This window comes from Pecten maximus, unplaced genomic scaffold (genome assembly GCF_902652985.1).
Source record: "Pecten maximus unplaced genomic scaffold, xPecMax1.1, whole genome shotgun sequence".
Classification (NCBI taxonomy): domain Eukaryota; kingdom Metazoa; phylum Mollusca; class Bivalvia; order Pectinida; family Pectinidae; genus Pecten; species Pecten maximus.
Window position 1 is genome coordinate 1 of NW_022982771.1, and position 24,323 is coordinate 24,323.

General features: G+C 37.6%; 2 protein-coding genes and 1 non-coding gene across 3 annotated transcripts; all 3 read left to right on the top strand.

Moving 5' to 3' along the window:
• Window positions 1–463: 463 nt before the first annotated feature.
• On the top strand, window positions 464–12,398 carry LOC117320920 (estradiol 17-beta-dehydrogenase 8-like; the record flags this gene model as incomplete). Its single annotated transcript, XM_033875400.1, is given in 7 exon segments — window positions 464–583; window positions 1,242–1,429; window positions 3,266–3,361; window positions 6,321–6,406; window positions 6,833–6,960; window positions 8,393–8,467; window positions 12,141–12,398. Coding segments are annotated over 7 exon segments (710 nt in total), but the record flags the coding sequence as incomplete, so codon positions are not given.
• A 6,860-nt stretch (window positions 12,399–19,258) lies between these two features.
• Window positions 19,259–23,909, top strand: LOC117320921 (ataxin-7-like protein 3; the record flags this gene model as incomplete). Its single annotated transcript, XM_033875401.1, has 6 exons — window positions 19,259–19,309; window positions 20,605–20,720; window positions 20,983–20,999; window positions 21,406–21,607; window positions 22,123–22,220; window positions 23,823–23,909. Coding segments are annotated over exons 1-6 (571 nt in total), but the record flags the coding sequence as incomplete, so codon positions are not given.
• LOC117320922 lies at window positions 19,828–19,932 on the top strand. Its single transcript, XR_004531182.1, has one exon. It is a non-coding gene; the product is annotated as a U6 spliceosomal RNA (small nuclear RNA).
• Window positions 23,910–24,323: the final 414 nt, after the last annotated feature.

Consider the following 24,323-nt stretch of genomic DNA (forward strand, 5'->3'; position numbering starts at 1 on the left):
AATAACCTAGTCTTAAATTTTGATTTGATCTTCTGTTTGGCCCAATCAACTGCAAATTTGCTGTAGAGCCAGGTGAGCGATACAGGCCCATTGGGCCTCTTGTTCAAATAAATGACCTTGACCTACTCTTATTGTCACATAGTTCATATGAGTTAAAATCTTTATATGGCATCATTTTCCAGTAACCAAGGTAAGATTGAAGCTAAGTAAGTCATCACAACGGGTTAATTTTAAAATTATAAACTTCAAAGACTCCTCTAAGATACTGTGAAATGAAAACTCATTTAAGATCCTATATATACTGTATAGCCTTTGTAAAAAGAGCATATCAGTAGCCTATAAATAGTGTTAAATAAAGCAATGGCTTACAAACACAATGGAACCAGGTTCAGATGTGTTAATTTGTTATAGCCTATTTGCAGTGGTAATTCAGTTATCATCATTACATAATTCTCTGTTTTAGGTGCAGGCAGTGGTATTGGAAAAGCTGTGTGCCAGGTGTTTGCTAAAGAGGGAGCCACTGTAGCTGTAGTCGATTTACATGCAGAAACTGCCAAGAGTACTTTGGAAACCCTACCTGAAGGTAATCGTATTTAGTATATGCTTGGAGATGTTGGCATGCAAAGTTTTCAGACTGCAGAACCTTTCATAGGTGGTATCCTCTCTGGAGTGTTGCAACAGTTTCTTAGAATTTTCTGTGAATTGAGCATGCCCATGAACTATTAAACTATTTTCACAGAGATATAGTGACATTTGATGGGAGTACTATTGTATGGTTGTGCTATTCTGTCCCTCATAAACCTTCTTCTCTCTCAGGTTTCTGCTGATCTTATTTCAAACTTTGTAGATTACATGGTTTTATAATTGAGATATGTAGATGTTTTATCCTGAGTGGCATTTTATTTTGAAAATATTTGCTGGAGTTATTGCCCATTGTTGAATTCAGTGTTTTAATCTTGTCCAGAGATTCCCTCTTTCAGTTTCTGTCCATGTTTTGAAGTATGGTAGGTAAAATAAATACATGTAGCTAATCATATGCAGTTGTGATTTCTTTAACAGTATTTTCACCTTATGATTTGCAAGTTGATTGCTACTTTATTTCTGTTTTAATCTTGTTGGGAAGTCTACCCCTATATTTGACTAATTTCATTATAAACTTGGCATGTAGTTTTTACTTTTAAGTAGCGTTTGATTAATCAACCCCTCTTGTTACATTTTCATGTCTATATTTGTCACCCTAGGTGCCCATCAGGCCTTTAGTGCAGATGTTTCCTGTTCAGCCTCCGTGACAGACCTGATTGGTCAGTTGAAAGACAAATTTTCAGCTGTACCTACAGTAACTGTCAACTCTGCTGGAATCACTAAAGACAAACTCATGCTAAAGATGGGTGAACAAGATTTTGATGATGTCATCGCGGTCAATCTGAAGGTATCGTGCTAATGTCATTATTGCTGTTCGTTTATTTTAGAGTATTTATCAGTTTTAGCTGACTGAAATTAAATTATCAGTCTGACAATATTTTTTCATGATAATTATCAGGACCCAGTAACCTGGGGCAGTTGTTCAAAAGGTGATGAGAATAATCACAGTGTAACAACAACTTTGAAATCCTGATAAAATAATTTCCTGTAAAACTAACTTGACAAAATTGTATGAAATTACATTAAAACACTCATTAGTTTCTTCCTACCTGCTTATTTTAAAGTATACACACAATCATCAGGTTTTTAAGTTTTAAGACTAATAAAGTAATTAATAATTAATATAAGCTTATCACCTTTTGAACAACTGGGCCCTAAACAAAGTTATCAGTCAAACCTCAATATATTAAAGTCAGTTGGATCATTAAGACAAATTGAGATATCTTGAGGATTCCAGGTAACTGTGGATATTTCATATAGAATTTCACTCTAGTAACTGAATTTTTTGCTCAAAGTTTAGCAGGGTCTTTGCATTGTCAGAGTCTAAGATAACAAAATTTGACTGTATAATACAATAGATCTATATTGTGCCTTAGTTTTTGATGTTAAACAATTTGTTTGCTTTGCCTGATGAATCATCCCATTAAAAGCCCCATGCAATAGCATGAAATGATATACTTTTCTTTTAATGACTACTGTAAATAGGATGTTATTGTAATAGTTACATGATATGGTAATATTTCATAATTTGATCAAGACTATTAAATCTAGAATTTCCCTTGTTAATTTTGTGAATATTTTGTCAAGTCCATTTGTAAAATCTTGACCTCAAGATAAAAATTATTTTGATTGACATCAGCTGCAAGTTAAGTCACACCTATTTCTAAGAGATAAAGAATTGATGTATACAGCTGCTGTTTAAACAATATGAACTTGCAGAATGTGTATTAAGTAATATAGCACATGTAGCACTGTTAACTCAACAAATATTTTTGGAAATTGTGTGTACATGCTGTAAAGGATAACAGCAGCTGTAGCTATATATGCTCAATCACAAGGGAGTTAAGGAAAGAATGGCTGGTTGATATAGGCGCAATAATCATAGATAATAAACCTCTTGTAGCTACATATGTATATTACTCTTATATATTGGTAATTCCATTATACCTTGGCCCTGCAGGTAGGGCGTAAGAATTGTACCTGCTGCCCCCATTGCATGATCGTAAGAGGCGACTAAATTTGGGAACTTATCTTTTCTCTTCTTTCTTAACAACTTTCTTCTTCCTAACGTCTCCCTTGACACTGCCTCACTTTTTGGCCTTTAGTTGAGCGTTCGCCCCTGTGAGGAAGGCTTTGGGTCCTGTCCCCTAGCCGAGACATACCAGAGTCTTTAAAAATGGTAGTTGCTACTCCTGCTTAGCGCTGAGCATATTTGGAGTGGGACGACTGGTTGGCCCGTTGTCAGTATAATGTGACCGGGTGGGGTGTGCTGCTGGGTGTCTTCGGCAGTATGCTTCAGTGGGGTAGCACTTTAAATCGGCAAAAGTTCCGGCCTATCACAAGGAGACTTAACACGAACATACCGCAGCCTCCCAAACATACATACGCACTCACCACACGCATCCATCTCGCAAGCACGGGAGGCCGTCCTTAAATGACCTTAGCTGTTAATAGGACGTAAAACAAAATAAACCAAACCAATCCATTATACCTAGTGACCTAATTCTGTTGAAAATATGTAATGCATTTTCAAGTTTGAGTGTGGCAAAAATGAGAACATGAATTTACAGCATAATAATTTTATGATTATCATAATGATGTCTCGGTGTACATTCTATTACAGGGTACGTTCCTAGTAAACCAGGCTGTCAGTCGTGCCTTAGTGAAGAGTAAAGCTCCTGGTGGATCCATCATCAATATCTCCAGCATATCAGGAAAGGTACACAGGGAACTCTTGTTAGCCCTTACTGACACAGAATGTACGAACTCTTGTTAGTCCTTATTGTCACAGAATGTACTGTAACTCTTGTTAGTCCTTACTGACACAGAATGTACAAACTCTTGTTAGTCCTTACTGTCACAGAATGTACTGTAACTCTTGTTAGTCCTTACTGTCACAGAATGTACTGTAACTCTTGTTAGTCCTTACTGTCACAGAATGTACTGTAACTCTTGTTAGTCCTTACTGTCACAGAATGTACTGTAACTCTTGTTAGTCCTTACTGTCACAGAATGTACTGTAACTCTTGTTAGTCCTTACTGTCACAGAATGTACTGTAACTCTTGTTAGTCCTTACTGTCACAGAATGTACTGTAACTCTTGTTAGTCCTTACTGTCACAGAATGTACGAACTCTTGTTAGCCCTTACTGACACAGAATGTACTGTAACTCTTGTTAGTCCTTACTGTCACAGAATGTACTGTAACTCTTGTTAGTCCTTACTGTCACAGAATGTACTGTAACTCTTGTTAGTCCTTACTGTCACAGAATGTACAAACTCTTGTTAGCCCTTACTGTCACAGAATGTACAAACTCTTGTTAGTCCTTACTGTCACAGAATGTACAAACTCTTGTTAGTCCTTACTGTCACAGAATGTACTGTAACTCTTGTTAGTCCTTACTGTCACAGAATGTACTGTAACTCTTGTTAGTCCTTACTGTCACAGAATGTACTGTAACTCTTGTTAGTCCTTACTGTCACAGAATGTACTGTAACTCTTGTTAGTCCTTACTGTCACAGAATGTACTGTAACTCTTGTTAGTCCTTACTGTCACAGAATGTACTGTAACTCTTGTTAGTCCTTACTGTCACAGAATGTACAAACTCTTGTTAGTCCTTACTGTCACAGAATGTACTGTAACTCTTGTTAGTCCTTACTGTCACAGAATGTACAAACTCTTGTTAGTCCTTACTGTCACAGAATGTACAAACTCTTGTTAGTCCTTACTGTCACAGAATGTACTGAACTCTTGTTAGTCCTTACTGTCACAGAATGTACTGTAACTCTTGTTAGTCCTTACTGTCACAGAATGTACTGAAACTCTTGTTAGTCCTTACTGTCACAGAATGTACTGTAAACTCTTGTTAGTCCTTACTGTCACAGAATGTACAAACTCTTGTTAGCCCTTACTGTCACAGAATGTACTGTAACTCTTGTTAGTCCTTACTGTCACAGAATGTACAAACTCTTGTTAGTCCTTACTGTCACAGAATGTACTGTAACTCTTGTTAGTCCTTACTGTCACAGAATGTACTGTAACTCTTGTTAGTCCTTACTGTCACAGAATGTACAAACTCTTGATAGTCCTTACTGTCACAGAATGTACTATAACTCTTGTTAGCCCTTACTGTCACAGAATGTACAAACTCTTGTTAGTCCTTACTGTCACAGAATGTACTGTAACTCTTGTTAGTCCTTACTGTCACAGAATGTACTGTAACTCTTGTTAGTCCTTACTGTCACAGAATGTACAAACTCTTGTTAGTCCTTACTGTCACAGAATGTACTGTAACTCTTGTTAGTCCTTACTGTCACAGAATGTACAAACTCTTGTTAGTCCTCACTGTCACAGAATGTACTGTAACTCTTGTTAGTCCTTACTGTCACAGAATGTACTGTAACTCTTGTTAGTCCTTACTGTCACAGAATGTACTGTAACTCTTGTTAGTCCTTACTGTCACAGAATGTACTGTAACTCTTGTTAGCCCTTACTGTCACAGAATGTACAAACTTTTGTTAGCCCTTACTGACACAGAATGTACTGTAACTCTTGTTAGTCCTTACTGTCACAGAATGTACAAACTCTTGTTAGCCCTTACTGTCACAGAATGTACTGTAACTCTTGTTAGTCCTTACTGTCACAGAATGTACTGTAACTCTTGTTAGTCCTTACTGTCACAGAATGTACAAACTCTTGTTAGTCCTTACTGTCACAGAATGTACTATAACTCTTGTTAGTCCTTACTGTCACAGAATGTACAAACTCTTGTTAGTCCTTACTGTCACAGAATGTACTGTAACTCTTGTTAGTCCTTACTGTCACAGAATGTACAAACTCTTGTTAGTCCTTACTGTCACAGAATGTACAAACTCTTGTTAGTCCTTACTGTCACAGAATGTACTGTAACTCTTGTTAGTCCTTACTGTCACAGAATGTACTGTAACTCTTGTTAGTCCTTACTGTCACAGAATGTACAAACTCTTGTTAGCCCTTACTGTCACAGAATGTACAAACTCTTGTTAGTCCTTACTGTCACAGAATGTACAAACTCTTGTGTTAGTCCTTACTGTCACAGAATGTACTGTAACTCTTGTTAGTCCTTACTGTCACAGAATGTACTGTAACTCTTGTTAGTCCTTACTGTCACAGAATGTACAAACTCTTGTTAGCCCTTACTGTCACAGAATGTACAAACTCTTGTTAGTCCTTACTGTCACAGAATGTACTGTAACTCTTGGTAGTCCTTACTGTCACAGAATGTACAAACTCTTGTTAGCCCTTACTGTCACAGAATGCACCGTTACTATTATGGAAATCTAATACAAATGTATGTTGACAAGTTCACTTCGGCATATCACAATGAACTCTTTTGGACTTATCGAATTCAAAAGGGATAGGAGGTGGGGGTGGGTAGGGCTGAACTCAGATTTTGTACAGTGTGAGTTTCGTGGGTACAAAGGTATGGTAAGATGTGAAAAACTCATCAGAGCATAATCATATTGATTCTCCAATGAATCCGATGGAAATCTGATATAAGTGTAAAATAAGGAAATAAAATGAGGGTAGAATGGAACATAAATAGATGTTTTAACTCAGAGAGTCACTGAAATTCTTTGTAATTAATGTATATACAATGTACTTCACAGTTTTGTGTATCGTTGTTCACACTCCCTAGGTCGGCAATGTAGGCCAGACAAACTATGCAGCATCTAAAGCAGGAGTTGTGGGACTTACAAAAACTGCTGCCAAGGAGATGGGAAGGTTTGAGTTTTCTGTCAGTTCTGTTTTGATTGGAAAGGCAAAATAAGAAATTCATTGTTTTCTAATTAGCATTGAATACTTGTTATAATAGTGCATGCTCTCAAATCTGTGATTGACCAAGGCCTTTTACTAAATTTAGATTCTTTTTCTTTAACTGGCTACAAAGAATATGTTTTTTTTTGTCAAATCCCATGTTAGATGGGTTTCTAAATTGGGCAGGTTGGCAATAGTAAAATGAAGATACCAATATCAATGTCAAAATGTTACAGGAAGAATTTTTGTGGGAAATATGTAAATCATCAATATTTCTGTGAGGAACATCTGTCTTTCAATCTGTGAAAACTGAATTTGTCTGTGAAAAACTTCTTGTAAAAATAAGTTGTACATGACTACAAATTTTACCAGGTGATTTAAAATCTTTTCTAGATTTGGTGTCCGTGTGAATGCCATCTTACCTGGGTTTATTGAAACGCCAATGACTGATAAAGTACCTGACCATCTGATTCAAATGACCAAGATGCTTATCCCGCTATCGCGACTCGGACGGCCAGAGGGTAAGTTCTCATCTGTAAATTTATTGCAGCAACATATTTTGGAATTGTATTTTTAGCTCACCTGGACCGAAGGTCCGGTGAGGTTATGTCATGGCGCAGCATCCGTCGTCCGTCAACATTTGCTTCAAATCCCTACTAGTCAAAAAGTTCTTATTGGATTTTGACCAAATTTGGCCAGAAACATCCTTGGCAGAAGGGGAACAGATTTTGCATAAATGGTGACTCTGACCCCCGAGGGGCCAATAGGGGAAATAGAGGTAATTCCTTTAAATCACTACAAGTCATAATGTTACACATGAATTTGAACCCAATTTGGTCAGAAATATCCTTGGGGGAAGGGGAACAGATTTTGCATAAATGGTGACTCTGACCCCAGAGGGGCCAAAAGGGCGGGGCCCAATAGGGGAAATAGAGGTAATTCCTTTGAATCGCTACTAGTCATAAAGTTGTGAATGGATTTGAACCCAATTTGGTCAGAAAGATCCTTGGGGGAAGGGGAACAGATTTTGCATTAATGGTGACTCTGACCCCCGAGGGGCCAAGAGGGCGGGGCCCAATAGGGGAAATAGAGGTAATTCCTTTAAATCGCTACTTGTCATAAAGTTATGAATGGATTTGAACCCAATTTTGTCAGAAAGATCCTTTAGGGGAAGGGGAACAGATTTTGCATAAATGGTGACTTTGACTCCCGAGGGGCCAAAGGGGCGGGGCCCAATACAGGAAATAGAGGTAATTTCTTTAAATCGCTTCTAGTTATTAAGTTATGAATGCATTTGAACCCAATTTTGTCAGAAAGATCCTTGGGGGAAGGGGAACAGATTTTGCATAAATGGTGACTCTGATCCCAAAGGGGCCAAAGGAGCGGGCCCCAATACAGGAAATAGAGGTATTTTTTTAAATCTCTTCTAGTTATTAAGTTATGAATGCATTTGAACCCAATTTGGTCAGAAAGATCCTTGGGGGAAGGGGAACAGATTTTGCATAAATGGTGACTCTGACCCCTGAGGGGCCAAAAGGGCGGGGCCCAATAGGGGAAATAGAGGTAATTCCTTTAAATCGCTACTAGTCATAAAGTGATGAATGCATGTTCTAAAAGCAATTCTTGAGGTCTCTCAGACCTTAAAGAGTCTGGACTTCATTAATCTTTAAAGCAGTTCGGATTCCCACACTTTAACCATATATAGCATTGTTAGAGATTAACAAATAAAACAAATTGAATATGAACATTATTTTGGCCTAATCCAACCAGGTGAGCGATACAGGCCCCATGGGCCTCTTTTTTAAAATTGAAGAAAAGCAAACCAAGGTTTAAGGAAGAGTGCACTTTATTTAAAGACTTACCTCTTAAATTTAAGACAAGTGTATGCATGTGCAGCATACTGTCTGTACTCGTGATAACTCATGATAAATGATGTGAATGTTTGTTTTTCAGAAATAGCCAATGCCTGTCTGTTTTTAGCGTCGGACCACAGCAGCTATGTGACTGGGACCACTCTAGAGGTTGCAGGTAAAATTGTTGTCATGGAATAGATAACATTTACCAGCTCTTTGAAAAGATATGATACATTGAGATAACCCAGACAAAGATATGACTTTCTTGTTTGAGCAGTGTAAATTGATACTTTGTTGTAACATCTATTACTGACCACAGTTCCAATAAATTCATATGTCTGAAATTTAAAAACCTTGATTAAACAACTTTTATTTGTGCTGTAATACATTTATTAGCATCATTCAATGCAAAATATATTGGACTATGGTTAACGAGAGTTTGTTATAAAGGTTTCCCAATGACTGGTGGTCGGTGTCTAACTAAAGTTTGTTTAAGAGGTTCCCCAATGACTGGTGGTTAGTGTCTAACTAGATATATATAGAGGTTCACCAATGACTGGTGGTTCGTGTCTAACTAAAGTTTGTTTAAGAGGTTCCCTAATGACTGGTGGTTCGTGTCTAACTAGATATATTTATAGAGGTTCCCCAATGACTGGTGGTTGGTGTCTAACTAGAGTTTGTTATAGTGGTTCCCCAATGACTGGTGGTTCATGTCTAATTAAAGTTTGTTTAAGAAGTTCCCCAGTGACTGGTGGTTGGTGTCTAACTAGAATTTGTTATAGAGGTTACAATGACTGGTGGTTGGTGTCTAACTAGAGTTTGTTATAGAGGTTACAATGACTGGTGGTTGGTGTCTAACTAGAGTTTGTTATAGAGGTTCCCCAATGACAGGCGGTTGGTGTCTAACTAGAATTTGTTATAAAGGTTACAATGACTGGTGGTTGGTGTCTAACTAGAATTTGTTATAGAGGTTCCCCAATGACTGGTGGTTGGTGTCTAGATTTTGTTATAGAGGTTACAATGACTGGTGGTAGGTGTCTAGAGTTTGTTATAGAGGTTACAATGACTGGTGGTTGGTGTCTAACTAGAATTTGTTATAGAGGTTACAATGACTGGTGGTTGGTGTCTAACTAGAATTTGTTATAGAGGTTACAATGACTGGTGGTTGGTGTCTAACTAGATATATTTATAGAGGTTACAATGACTGGTGGTTGGTGTCTAACTAGAGTTTGTTATAGTGGTTCCCCAATGACAGGTGGTTGGTGTCTAAGTAGAGTTTGTTATAGAGGTTACAATGACTAGTGGTTGGTGTCTAACTAGAGTTTGTTATAGTGGTTCCCCAATGACTGGTGGTTGGTATCTAAGTTCTAACTAGACATATTTATAGCGGTTCCCCTCTGACTGGAGGTTGGTGTCTAACTAGAGTTTGTTATAGAGTTTACAATGACTGGTGGTTGGTGTCTAACTAGTGTTTGTTATAGAGGTTCCCCAATGACTGGTGGTTGGTATCTAAGTTCTAACTAGACATATTTATAGCGGTTCCCCTCTGACTGGAGGTTGGTATCTAACTAGAGTTTGTTATAGAGTTTACAATGACTGGTGGTTGGTGTCTAACTAGTGTTTGTTATAGAGGTTCCCCAATGACTGGTGGTTGGTATCTAAGTTCTAACTAGACATATTTATAGCGGTTCCCCTCTGACTGGAGGTTGGTGTCTAACTAGAGTTTGTTATAGAGTTTACAATGACTGATGGTTGGTGTCTAACTGTAGATACGTAGTTATAGAGGTTCCCCAATGACTGGTGGTTGGTATCTAACTAAAGATATTTAAAGAGGTTCCCCAATGACTGGAGGTTGGTGTCTAACTAGAGTTTGTTATAGAGTTTACAATGACTGGTGGTTGGTGTCTAACTAGAGTTTGTTATAGAGGTTCCCCAATGACAGGTGGTTGGTGTCTAACTGTAGATATGTAATTATAGAGGTTCCCCAATGACAGGTGGTTGGTGTCTAACTGTAGATACGTAGTTATAGAGGTTCCCCAATGACAGGTGGTTGGTGTTTAACTGTAGATACGTAGTTATAGAGGTTCCCCAATGACTGGTGGTTGGTGTCTAACTGTAGATACGTAGTTATAGAGGTTCCCCAATGACAGGTGGTTGGTGTCTAACTGTAGATACGTAGTTATAGAGGTTCCCCAATGACTGGTGGTTGGTGTCTAACTGTAGATATGTAGTTATAGAGGTTCCCCAATGACTGGTGGTTGGTGTCTAACTGTAGATACATAGTTATAGAGGTTCCCCAATGACAGGTGGTTGGTGTCTAACTGTAGATACGTAGTTATAGAGGTTCCCCAATGACTGGTGGTTGGTGTCTAACTGTAGATACGTAGTTATAGAGGTTCCCCAATGACTGGTGGTTGGTGTCTAACTGTAGATACATAGTTATAGAGGTTCCCTAATGACTGGTGGTTGGTGTCTAACTGTAGATACGTAGTTATAGAGGTTCCCCAATGACAGGTGGTTGGTGTCTAACTAGATTTTGTTATAGAGGTTACAATGACAGGTGGTTGGTGTCTAAGTAGAGTTTGTTATAGAGGTTACAATGACTGGTTGGTGTCTAACTGTAGATACATAGTTATAGAGGTTCCTCAATGACAGGTGGTTGGTGTCTAACTAGATTTTGTTATAGAGGTTACAATGACTGGTGGTTGGTCTCTAACTAGAGTTTGTTATAGTGGTTCCCCTATGACTGGTGGTTGGTATCTAACTAAAAAGATATTTAAAGAGGATCCCCAATGACTGGAGGTTGGTGTCTAACCAGAGTTTGTTATAGAGTTTACAATGACTGGTGGTCGGTGTCTAACTGTAGATACGTAGTTATAGAGGTTCCCCAATGACTGGTGGTTCGTGTCTAACTAGAGTTTGTTATAGTGGTTCCCCTATGACTGGTGGTTGGTATCTAACTAAAGATATTTAAAGAGGTTCCCCAATGACTGGAGGTTGGTGTCTAACTAGAGTTTGTTATAGAGGTTACAATGACTAGTGGTTTGTGTCTAACTAGAATTTGTTATAAAGGTTACAATGACTGGTGGTTGGTGTCTAACTAGAGTTTGTTATAGAGGTTACAATGACTGGTGGTTGGTGTCTAACTAGAGTTTGTTATAGAGGTTACAATGACTGGTGGTTGGTGTCTAACTAGAGTTTGTTATAGAGGTTACAATGACTGGTGGTTGGTGTCTAGAGTTTGTTATAGAGGTTACAATGACTGGTGGTTGGTGTCTAACTAGAGTTTGTTATAGAGGTTACAATGACTGGTGGTTGGTGTCTAACTAGAATTTGTTATAGAGGTTACAATGACTAGTGGTTTGTGTCTAACTAGAATTTGTTATAGAGGTCCCCCAATGACAGGTGGTCGGTGTCTAACTGTAGATACGTAGTTAAAGAAGTTCCCCAATGACTGGTGGTTGGTGTCTAACTAGTATTTGTTATAGAGGTTACAATGACTGGTGGTTGGTGTCTAACTAGTATTTGTTATAGAGGTTACAATGACTGGTGGTTGGTGTCTAACTAGAATTTGTTATAGAGGTTACAATGACTGGTGGTTGGTGTCTAACTAGAGTTTGTTATAGAGGTTACAATGACTGGTGGTTGGTGTCTAACTAGAGTTTGTTATAGAGCTTCCCCTATGACTGGTGGTTGGTGTCTAACTAGAGATATGTCATAAAGGTTCCCCAATGACAGGTGGTTGGTTATGGTGTCTAACTAGAGTTGTTGAGGTTTCCCATACATTTATCATGTTTATTAAGTAGATGCCATGTCTCTGACACTTTCTGTGATGATATTTATAACAGGTGGACTGTTTCCCTGAGCCAGCATACAACATAACATGGCTAACTGTTATCATTTGAGATGGGAAACCAGCTTAGTACCTCACCAGACATAATGCTGGAACTGGACATGGTCTTCCTGCAGTCAGAAGTGTGGACATTATGATGAAACATACCTCTGGCACTGAATACATTTGTGATTTTCTTTGATCTGTTAAAGTTGTTTGGATAATTTGTAATGCAATGGTGTTATATTTTCATATTTAAAATTGTTGAAATTTTGAGCTTTTTATTACTTATTTCCTGTAAGAAAATATTGTTCCTGTGCTACTTTTCAAGGATGAAATGTACAAAGAACTGATTGCTGATTTACGTAAAGATGGTGAGCCCAACACGGAGATTCATTGAATGGTCCAATTTATTGGAGAGAGTTGTTTACATGTTTTGGTTATGAAGTTAGCCATCATCAGGGTTCTATTACCTGGATTATTAGTGAGACCTCATGTATACACCTGTATCCACGGCAGACTTTTCTGGATTGCTAGAATTCTCTACCTTCTGGGACATTGTGGCTCCACCCTTAAATTCAAGGTTACAGGAATTAAAACTACCAAAATATATCAAATCGCAGGTGACTGTACTGCCCATATGCCTCATGTTAGTCCCCTGCTGGGCAGGGGGAGGGGTATACAGTTTTTCCAACCATCCTGTGGTATGTGTGTATCGCCAATTTGTCAGCACTCTTGGGACTCCATTTCTCAAGGCAGCAACAACATTATTCAACAGTACCCTACAACACATCTGTAAACAAAAGATAATATATTAATAAAGTATTAATGTCTTACTTGCCTAGGATTCATGTACAGTCACCTTTATTTCTTTGTTGTTAGAACACTTGGCAACTCACTTTATACAATGTACATGTAACTTATCACATAAACATCCAATTAACCAGTGAATATATGTCACTGGTGAATTATACCATGAGGCATTTTTAGCTCACCTGGACCGAAGGTCCGGTGAGCTTATGCCATGGCGCAGCGTCCGTCGTCCGTCCGTCCGTCCGTCAACATTTGCTTCAAATCGCTACTAGTCATAAAGTTCTTATTGGATTTTGACCAAATTTGGCCAGAAACATCATTGGCAGAATGGGAACAGATTTTGCATAAATGGTGACTCTGACCTCAGAGGGGCCAAAGGGGCGGGGCCCAATAGGGGAAATAGAGGTAATTCCTCTAAATCTCTACTAGTCATAAAGTTATGAATGGATTTGAACCCAATTTATTCAGAAACATCCTTGGGGGAAGAGGAAGAGATTTTGCATAAATGGTGGCTCTGACCCCCGAGGGGCCAAAGGGGCGGGGCCCAATAGGGGAAATTAAGGTAATTCCTTTAAATCGCTACTTGTCATAAAGTTATGAATGGATTTCAACCCAATTTGGCCAGAAACATCCTTGGGGGAAGGGAAAGAGATTTTGCATAAATGGTGGCTCTGACCCCCGAGGGGCCAAAGGGGCGGGGCCCAATAGGGGTAATAGAGGTAATTCCTTTAAATCACTACTAGTCATAAAGTTATGAATGGATTTGAACCCAATTTGGTCAGAAACATCCTTGGGGGAAGGGGAACAGATTTTGCATAAATGGTGATTCTGACCCCCAAGGGGCCAAAGGGGCGGGGCCAAATATGGGAAATAGAGGTAATTCCTCTAAATCTCTACTAGTCATAAAGCTATGAATGGATTTCAACCCAATTTGGTCAGAAACATCCTTGGGGGAAGGGGAAAAGATTTTGCATAAATGGTGGCTCTGTCCCCTGAGGGGCCAAAGGGGCGGGGCCCAATAGGGGAAATTAAGGTAATTCCTTTAAATCGCTACTTGTCATAAAGTTATGAATGGATTTGAACCCAATTTGGTCAGAGATATCTTTGGGGGAAGGGGAACAGATTTTGCATAAATGGTGGCTCTGACCCCAAAGGGACTAAAGGGGCGGGGCCAAATATGGGAAATAGAGGTAATTCCTCTAAATTGCTACTAGTCATAAAGTTATGAATGGATTTGAACCCAACTTGGTCAGAAACATCCTTGGGGGAAGGGGAAAAGATTTTGCATAAATGGTGGCTCTGACCCCCGAGGGGCCAAAGGGGCGGGGCCCAATAGGGGAAATAAAGGTGATTCCTTTAATCACTACTGGTCATAAAGTTATGAATGGATTTGAACCAAATTTTATCAGAAATATCCTTGGGGGAAGGGGAACAGATTTTGCATAAATGGTGATTCTGACCCCTGAGGGGCCAAAGGGGCAGGGCCAAAGGGGCAGGGCCAAATATGGAAAATAGAGGTAATTCCTCTAAATCTCTACTTGTCATAAAGTTAAGAATGAATTTCAACCCAATTTGGTCAGAAACATCCTTGGGGGAAGGGGAAGAGATTTTGCATAAATGGTGGCTCTGACCCCCAAGGGGCCAAAGGGGCGGGGCCCAATAGGGGTAATAGAGGTAATTCCTTTAAATCACTACTAGTCATAAAGTTATGAATGGATTTGAACCCAATTTGGTCAGAAACATCCTTGGGGAAAGGGGAACAGATTTTGCATAAAAGGTGATTCTGACCCCCGAGGGACCAAAGGGGCGGGGCCAAATATGGGAAATAGAGGTAATTCCTCTAAATCTCTACTAGTCATAAAGTTGTGAAGGGATTTGAACCCAATTTGGTCAGAAACATCCTTGGGGGAAGGGGAACAGATTTTGCATAAATGGTGACTCTGACCCTAAAGGGGCCAAAAGGGAGGGGCCCAATAGGGGAAATAGAGGTAATTCCTTTGAATCGCTACTATAGCCATCAAGTTATGAATGGATTTGAACCCAATTTGGTCAGAAACAGGGGAACAGATTTTGCATAAATGGTGACTCTGACCCCCGAATGGCCAAAGGGGCGGGCCCAATAGGTGAAATAGAGGTAATTCCTTTAAATCGCTACTAGTCATAAAGTGATGAATGCATGTTCTATAAACAATTCTTGAGGTCTTTCAGACCTTAGAGAGTCTGGACTTCATTAATCTTTAAAGCAGTTGGGATTCCCACACTATAACCATATATAGCATTGTTAGAATTTTACAAATAAAACAATTTGAATATGAACATTATTTCAACATTTGGTCCAATCCAACCAGGTGAGCGATACAGGCCCCATGGGCCTCTTGTTTCATTAGCTGTGCCAGTCAGAAATCGATTGTGACATCATAATATGGACAATGACATGACATCATGGATTGTAAATGGCAGAACAAAAAGACTGTCTCAATATATTACCATAAAAAGCCGTGTTATTTGCGCTGTTTTTAGCTCACCTGGCCAAAAGGGCCAATGAGCTTATGCCATGGTGCAGCGTACATCGTCCGTCAACATTTCCTTTGAATTCCTACATTGTACTTGTCCTGAACATCTGAATGAATTTTGATGAAATTTTGTCTGGAGCATTATTGGGCAAAGGTGATCTAATGTTGTATAAAGGGTTGGTGAGGCTCCCCTGGGGCCGGTGGGGTGGGGTCCAATAGGGGAAATTTAGGCAAGTCCCTTAAATCCCTACTAGTCCTTAATATTCAAATCGATTTTGATGAAATTTAGTCTGCAGCATTATTGGGTAAAGGGGATCAAACAATGTATAAACGGAGGGTGTGGCTCCCCTGGGGCCAGAGGGGCTGGGCTCAGTAGAAAGATGGAGGTTGATTCTTCAAATCCCTACTAGTCCTGAATGCCTGAATTGATTTTGATTAAATTCGGTCTGGAGCATTATGGGGCAAAGGAGATCAAACGTATCAACAGAGGGTGTGGCTCCCTGGGGCCAAAAGGGCGGGTCCCAATAACGGATATTGAGCTAAATCCTTTGAATTGCTACTAGTTTAAACCTTTGAGGTCCCCACCCCATAACCATATATAGCATTGCTGGACATCAAGATATAAAAGCAATCATATCATGAATGTAAGCCCTGGGGTCTTTTCCTAGGTGGGTTTTTAGCTCACCTGGACCGAAGGCCCGGTGAGATTATGTCATGGTGCAGCGTCCATCATCCGTCAACATTTGCTTCAAATCGCTACTAGTAAAAAAGTTCTTATTGGTTTTTGACCAAATTTGGCCAGAAACATCCTTGGCAGAAGGGGAACAGATTTTGCATAGATGGTGACTTTGACTCCCGAGGGGCCAAAGGGGCAGGGCCCAATAGGGGAAATAGAGGTAATTCCTTTAAATCGCTACTAGTCATAAAGTTATGAATGGATTTGAACCTAATTTGGTCAGAAACATCCTTGGGGGAAGGGGAACAGATTTTGCATAAATGTTTGCTCTGACCCCAAAGGGGCCAAAGAGACGGGGCCCAATAGGGGAAATAGAGGTAATTCCTTTAAATCGCTACTAGTCATAAAGTGATGAATGCATGTTCTAAAAACAATTTTTGAGGTCTTTCAGACCTTAGAGAGTCTGGACTTTACTCATTTTTAAAGCAGTTCGGATTCCCACACTATGACCATATATAGCATTGTTTGAGATATACAAATAAAACAAATTGAATATGAACATTATTTTGACATTTGGTCTTATCCAATCAGGTGAGCGATACAGGCCCCATGGGCCTCTTGTTTTGGACATATCTTTGAAACCATTGAGATCCCAACCCCTTAACCATACATAACATTGTTGAGCACAAAGAGATAAACACATGATATGAAAATAGGCCCTGGGGTCTTTCCCCGCCCCTAGGGTCTTAGTTTCTTTGTTATATTTTTGAAATCGTTGAGATCCCAACCCCTTAACCACATATAGCATTGTTTGACATCAATAAATATAGATACTGTATTAACAAATTTAACATGAACATTGTTTTGACATTTGGTTGTATCCAACCAGGTGAGCGATACAGGCTCCCTGGGCCTCTTTTTTGTACTGAAATAAAGTTTAAAGTTGGGGTGTGCAAATTATACAGGTAGAGATGTTTTCAAGTTTGTTTTTTTTTTTACAGAAAAGAGATGTTGTCAAAATGTAAGGTATATTGAATGAGTTTTCACTTCATATGAGATTTTAGAAAACTCGTCACAAAGTTTTTGATTCTTGCTCACGAAGGATCGCAAAAATAAAATGGTATCACTTTTCTGTATAACACACATATAACATCGTGTAAGTATAGCTGCCAAGTCGCAAACATTTTTTCTTTCAACATTTGATCATTCCACGGCTTCCACCAAACTATATAACCTGTAACATGATCACAGAGTTTAGAATACTTACCAAGAAGGCAGACCATATGTTTGTGTATATATGCCAGATACGTATATTTGGGTTACAATATATATATGTGTATGCAAGATTTTTTTTATAGTACTCTTTATGATCGGCTGCACATTCCATCACAAGTACTGATCACCTTAATGCATTCGTAAATATACAACATACGGGGATACTTGACGATTCTGTCATCTGATGTTCATACATGCAGTTCAATGTATCGTAACCATAGTGACATTAACAACATCATCACCAAGAAATCGACATGGAGACAGATCAGTACTTTGCTTCAGATTTGCATTCCCGGGAGCTTGACCTGATATTGACCTGGTATATTCCCTTTCGATGACATAAAAGAGATGTCTAAGAACCGAGAAAAAAAACTAACAAAGGAGGGGCAAAACTGTTGTATATGTGACTAACAAATGAGGGGCAAAAATGTTGTATGTGACAAACAAAGGGGTGGGGGGCAAAACTGTCGTATGTGAGTAACAATTAAAAGGGAGGGGTAAAACTGTCGTATGTGACTAACAGAGGAGGAGCGAAACTGCCATATGTGACTAACAAAGGAAGGGACAAACTGCCGTATGAGCTAACAAATGAAGGGCAAAACTGTCGTATGTGACACACAAAGGGGGGGGGGCAAAAATGTTGTATGTGACTAAAAAATGAGGGGCAAAACGGCTGTATGTGACTAACAAAGGAGGGGCAAAACTGTTGTATGTGACTAACAAAGGAGGGGCAAAAATGTTGTATGTGACTAACAAAGGAGGGGCAAAACTGCCGTATGTGACTAACAAATGAGGGGCAAACGGCCGTATGTGACTAACAAAGGAAGGGCAAAACTGTCGTATGTGACTAAAGAAGGAGGAAAAACTGTCGTATGTGACTAACAGAGGAGGAGCAAACTGTCGTATGTGACTAACAGAGGAGGAGCAAAACTGTCGTATGTGACTAACAAGCCTTGGATGGTGCAGGTAAAATACTGATAATTATTAAAGTAGTCTTATCAATGGAATCGTTCTTCTTAAAAATAGGTAAATACTGAACCTTCGTAATCAGCTTTTAAAATCCTATCTGAAATACCACCAAAATCCTTTCGTCTTTACTTCAATGATGAAAACGTTTCTTTTCAAGTTTTCTGTCTACAGTGTGAAAGGAAAATGCTTATTTATCACTTTTATGTTCATGTATATTATTTCTAATATTAATAGCACCGCTAGAGACATATTCAAGAAACATGCATTTGCCCATATCGTCGGCAACAGTACAAAACAAATCACAACTTCATTCTGTTCCAATACAATGTGTTCATTTTCTTTTCATTTTCTTTTAAAATAATGTTCTGATCATTAAAACTTGCATTATGTGAAAAGGGCTTTATGGTAGGCCAACCTGAATTAGACTATAGACTGCTGACGAAGTTACATACACTACATATAGTTTCTTTGTTTTCAATGGACTTCCCATGTTAGCTATCTTCGTGTGGTTCTGCTTTTTTTACATATATAATATAGCTTTCCGGGTTTTTTTTTAATGCCCTTCTTAGATAACAATTTAAAGAATGAGGTTTATTTACACAGGGTTTGTGTACCTTGACAGGTCTTATCATCTTATCATGAGCCCAGTAAATATCATAATTGTCATCAAAAACATATGCAATATGGAAAGGCACATCAGATAAATCAGTATTGATTTTTCTACTAAAGTTTTCGCAGCACTTTTCAAAATGTACATGTACGCACCGTATTTTCCGGAATCCGCACTGCCCGCGTCCGACTCCATTTGTGAAATCGAAGAGCGCCAGTTCATATTTCCGGTGTCTGTCATCGGTGTTTTGTTTCTTCTACTGTTGAAGTGTGCAAGACATGGATAACAAAAATCCGCATTGTCAACAGAATGGCGACATCGGTTTACAGGTAAATTAAATATTTCATGATGTTTTATTTATGAACTTACTTACATGGTGAACATGTTGTAGGATAACACACATCAAAGTTATCGGCAGAGTAAGTGCAAACACCTGTCACTCACTGTTGACTGTGCCCGTTACTTCGAAGCAGACGAACAATGCGAAAGATATGCTATTGATTGTTATACCACGATAGATAAATTAAAATAACCGACCCTGCTCATGAAAAGAAACCGACATTGAGTCATTGTCATTAAATTATATGCACAGTCTTGTATTTGTTACACCGTACACAAAATGTTATTATTTTTTAAACTGAATATAATTTCAAAACGATGGTCTGAGCTTAAGGTTTCTGTAATGATGACACATTGTCAAGATCCTATCCCAATGAGTATCTTTCAATCTGTCCATTGTAGTAGAGCAATGGGGATTGCTAAATTTTACTCCAAACTAGCAAATTTAATTATACATGTACTTTGGTATATTCTAGTCTACTAGACCTATTAATCCAAATCTTGAACTTGCTTCAGCAGTTAGCACTTATATTAAAACTGAACAATACAGAGAATATAAGTATGGCACCAGCCTAAGGATAACACACAATTTTGTTAAGCATTCCATATTTATTTGTGTCTTGGTGTAGTGCTGATTGCTAATGTGATGGCAGTGAAATGCTGTTGTGATGAGTGCAGTGAAGCGTGATCTAGTGCTTCATACCACTCTTCCATAGAACAAGCTAGGGGTTCTAGACATACATGTACTAGTGATGATTCCAACTGATCCTTTGATGACATGCATAGTTAGTTTTCCTCGTGACTTTTCCTCCAACATCCAAAACAACATTTGTTTGTTAGCAGCATTAATTATAATATTGTAATAAAAGCTCTAGATCTACAAAGCCTATGTTGATAACATTCTATTTTCATTGGTTCCTTACATCAAGTGCATTGCACTATTTAAAGGAGCAATATTAACCAGGAATTGATGTATTCAGTACAGGTTTTGAAGACACTTAATGCATTTGTTTTTGACACAAACTTTCTCTTTTAGTTATGTAGATCTACATATGTAGACCCGTTTATAACTCATCAACAGCTAGCTGTCAGGTAAACCACATTGACCTGTAGACTATCTGTATATTGTAGGTATAAGCATGATGTTACCTATACATTTTATAAGACAAGAAATGAAATATGACGTTGTTTGTAATTTAGGGTTTGACAGTTGCCTAAAACTGGTACATGTACTTAGCTTCTTGTATTTTTATGTGTTAATGTTTTCTTTCTTTATTTTTTTCAGGGTATGATGACAGACGTAATGAATGAGCTGATTGATGAAGTCACACTTGGTCTTTGTTTTGATATCCACAGAGCTTCCAAGATTGGCACATTGTTTTTAGGGGATACAGATCCCAAGTAAGTAGATATATACAAACATAAGTGATGTATTTAAATATACTATATATATTATAATGGAATGTCAATGCTAAATCTCAAAAGTTTTATTATTTGTTTTTTTGTTTGTTTTTTATTTTGCTTTTGTTGTTTTTCTTTTTTAAAGAAAATGATTAAAAGCTATTAGGTAAATTTATTATAATGTTAAAACTGGTCAATGATGATAAATTTAGTATAGTTTAATGCTGTATTCTGTTTTAATTTCTTACTGTTTTCTTTGAAGGTCACAACGTGAATATGGTAAGTGATCTGAAATATTTTCAATTGCTTCTAATATTTACAGTAAATTCATCAACATTGAAATAATGTGAAATTAAACATATATGTACTTGACCATCTACTTCATTGAGTGAAACGCTCATGATCATCTCCCATTATGATCCATTTGATTCAGTCTCTATTAAGAGACCATTTTTCAACTTCCCTTGAGTGGCCGCTTAATACAGATTTGACTGTATAACATTTTTATCACAAAACACTTACTAAATTGTGTGATAATACCTGGTACTGTATAATTAAAAGTATTTTCTTTACAATAATGATACATAGCTTTCAATATAGATACTGTACATAAGCCTGATAAAGGTTATATGATTAATTATAAAAAAAAAAGTTTTTAAAATGTTTAAATACATTTTCTCAACAGAAATAGTAGAAAAGCTGGGAGTGGATGTTTTTGGACAGGTTCCAACAAAGAAGCAATTTGAATGTGTCTGTCCAAACTGCCAACGGAATCTAGCAGCATCCAGATTTGCTCCCCACCTAGAGAAGTGTATGGGCATGGGAAGAAACAGTTCACGAATAGCAAGTCGCCGTCAGGCCCGCATCGCCAAGGAAAGTGAAACAAGGTACACTTACAAAAGTTGTTGATGTATTAATTGTTGATGATCTCAGAAACTTGTTTATCTTATATATGTACTGGTAATTAAGTTGTATGGTTTCATATAACAAACATTTCTTTTTAGGAGTTTGAAGAATTCTATATGAATTTACTGACTTATTAGAATAATGAAAATAAAGATGATGAGCAACAACACCACTGAATCTGGTACAAAATTTCATGTTTGATTTGCATCCTATGTACTGACAGGTTTCGGCGTAAAAGAATGATTGATGCTTTTATATCATTTTATGAACATCACTACATGTCAGTGCTAGTTTGCTATTTAAAGTGCTTGCTTGGGATTGCTTTACAGGTCCAAAGGTCAAGGTCACTGTAACTTAAAATAGAAAATCTGTTTCCATGCAGTATCTTTTGTAATCAGCCAACTTTCTGCACAGGCGACACATCTAGTTCTGTGGAATTCTTGTGTAGTAGTTGAGAAGCTACATGTATGATATTTATTGTTTTGTAATTTTACAGTAATAGAGTAACGACATTGGGGAAAGGTGAGAGTGATGAACATGATAGCCCAGATGATGATAATGACGTTGACTGGAGTTACAATGTGGACAAGAAAGGTATTTATACAGGAAATTGTTCTGCTTTCTTCGATTGTTTACTACATACACCCTCAAAATACCTTAACAGGTTATCAGTGACAAGTCCTGGAAGGATTGAGACACTGTATGACATAGTTTAATATTCATTGCCCATAGTCTTACTACAGATTAGTTCTATGTAAAATTGTTCACCCTGGTCAAGTGTCATTGATATGGAAGGCATGATGGGTGACAGCTCAATTATTGCAACTTTAGATGTAGGGACTTCCCAAAATCTATCTGTAAGATATAGTTGAAACTAGGTAGGAATCATACTTTAATTATTTCTTTGTTATTGTAATAGACATGTAGATTTCTGTATACAATGTTTTGAAAGAAGAAAAGAATTTTAATAGAAAGGAGGTGGTGCATAGGAGGGCTAAATCTGCCCACAGCGATTTTTTTCCCGGAAACATATTTTTGTCAAAAGCATAATATCCCCGATTATGTGGGAGGAATTAATTTCCAATCCTCAATGTATATATTCTTTTTTTGGTGATTTCATTATTCCCCGATCAAACTGCATAAGAAGCTAATGTTTTGACCACTAACTATTATAGAACATATTTTTATTTCCTATTTGTGAAACAAATTCACCCCATTTGTTTAAGGTTTAATTTTGTATATGAATCATCACGCTCCATGACACTTAAATTAAATTTCAGCCTAATTTGATGTCATCTTTGTGAAAATCATTGTTTTTAACTTTTCATTTAAAGTCTAATACCACAAAGTTATTGATGGAGTACTATCAAAATTTCCGGTTAGAAATAATCTATGGATATTCATAAACATTTAATGAATTTTATTTGGTGAATTACTGGATTTGCCAAGATTTTATTATTGTTAAATGCATACACCACCAATTTTGGACAACATATCAAAGTACCGAAAGTACTGAAAATAGAGGCAAATGCTAAAAATCCAACAAAAATAACAATGCAATCAGACTTTACTGCTTAAGAATTGTGTCAGACAGGGTGCTCCTTTTTAACCCTTGGTTTTTTAATACAATTTACTTCATCACCTTTCTTTGTATGCAAAAATCTTTTGTTATCCAGTAATTTTTGATGATTTTTTTTGGTTGTGTATTAAGATTAATATGCAAACATGTCTTTTAAAAGCAAAATTTGATAGTACTCCAACGATTATTACATTTTATCTACTTAACAAATAAAAGAAAATTTCAAGAAGGTAAATTTTGCTAAAAAGGCTGTAATTACACTTTCTATTATACAAATTCATGCTAAACACACATGTTTTTATAAAATATAACATCACATGAGACTATAAATGCAATATGAAATTTATCAAGTACTTTTGTACAAGAAATATATTTAATTTAAAAGGGAGGGTACACATTTTTTACAGAAATCATGTTAGGTGGCGCTGCGTATACAGCATTTGCCAATTTTCGTTTTAGTGTCTAAAATGACATGTATTTGGTAAAAGTCTATCATAATATCATGCATAAAATAAGATTCGGCCGTGGGCCGCCATGCACCACCTCCTTTAATTTGTTATCCTCTTTTCCTTGTACAGAATGTTGACAATTAGTTATCTTCAATTTTTGTGTTTCAGTGAAAAAGTTAAAGAAAGAAAAACTTTTAACACACTCTCCTAGGAGGAACAAGCACAATAAATTTAGGAATGGAAATCACTTAACTGGTGAGATTATTCAGCAAATTCAGCTTATGAAAAACAAAATATTTCTAACACAGCCAAAAACGTTCAAATTGATTTAAGTCAAGTTACATTTTCAAACGTCTGTTCATTAATTTACAGTAACTTGGAATTGTAGTGATTTCTACAGTTGTTTCTTAAACCAAAGAATGGTGTTTTGTACTATCATGTTGTATTTTGTATACTATGCAGCAGATCTCCAGTGAGCATTTAAATATCCAGATGATACAGGACCGATCATCACCATCCTAGAAACTACTTTGTCCAGCATGTAAAGTGTTTCATATCAAATCATGATATGCTGAAAATGAAGTGATTTTTGTTTGTGGTCATTTTAGAAACTCTTTTTGTTTGCTTAATTACCACCCAGGTGATAACTCGGATCGCTCAGGACTCCAG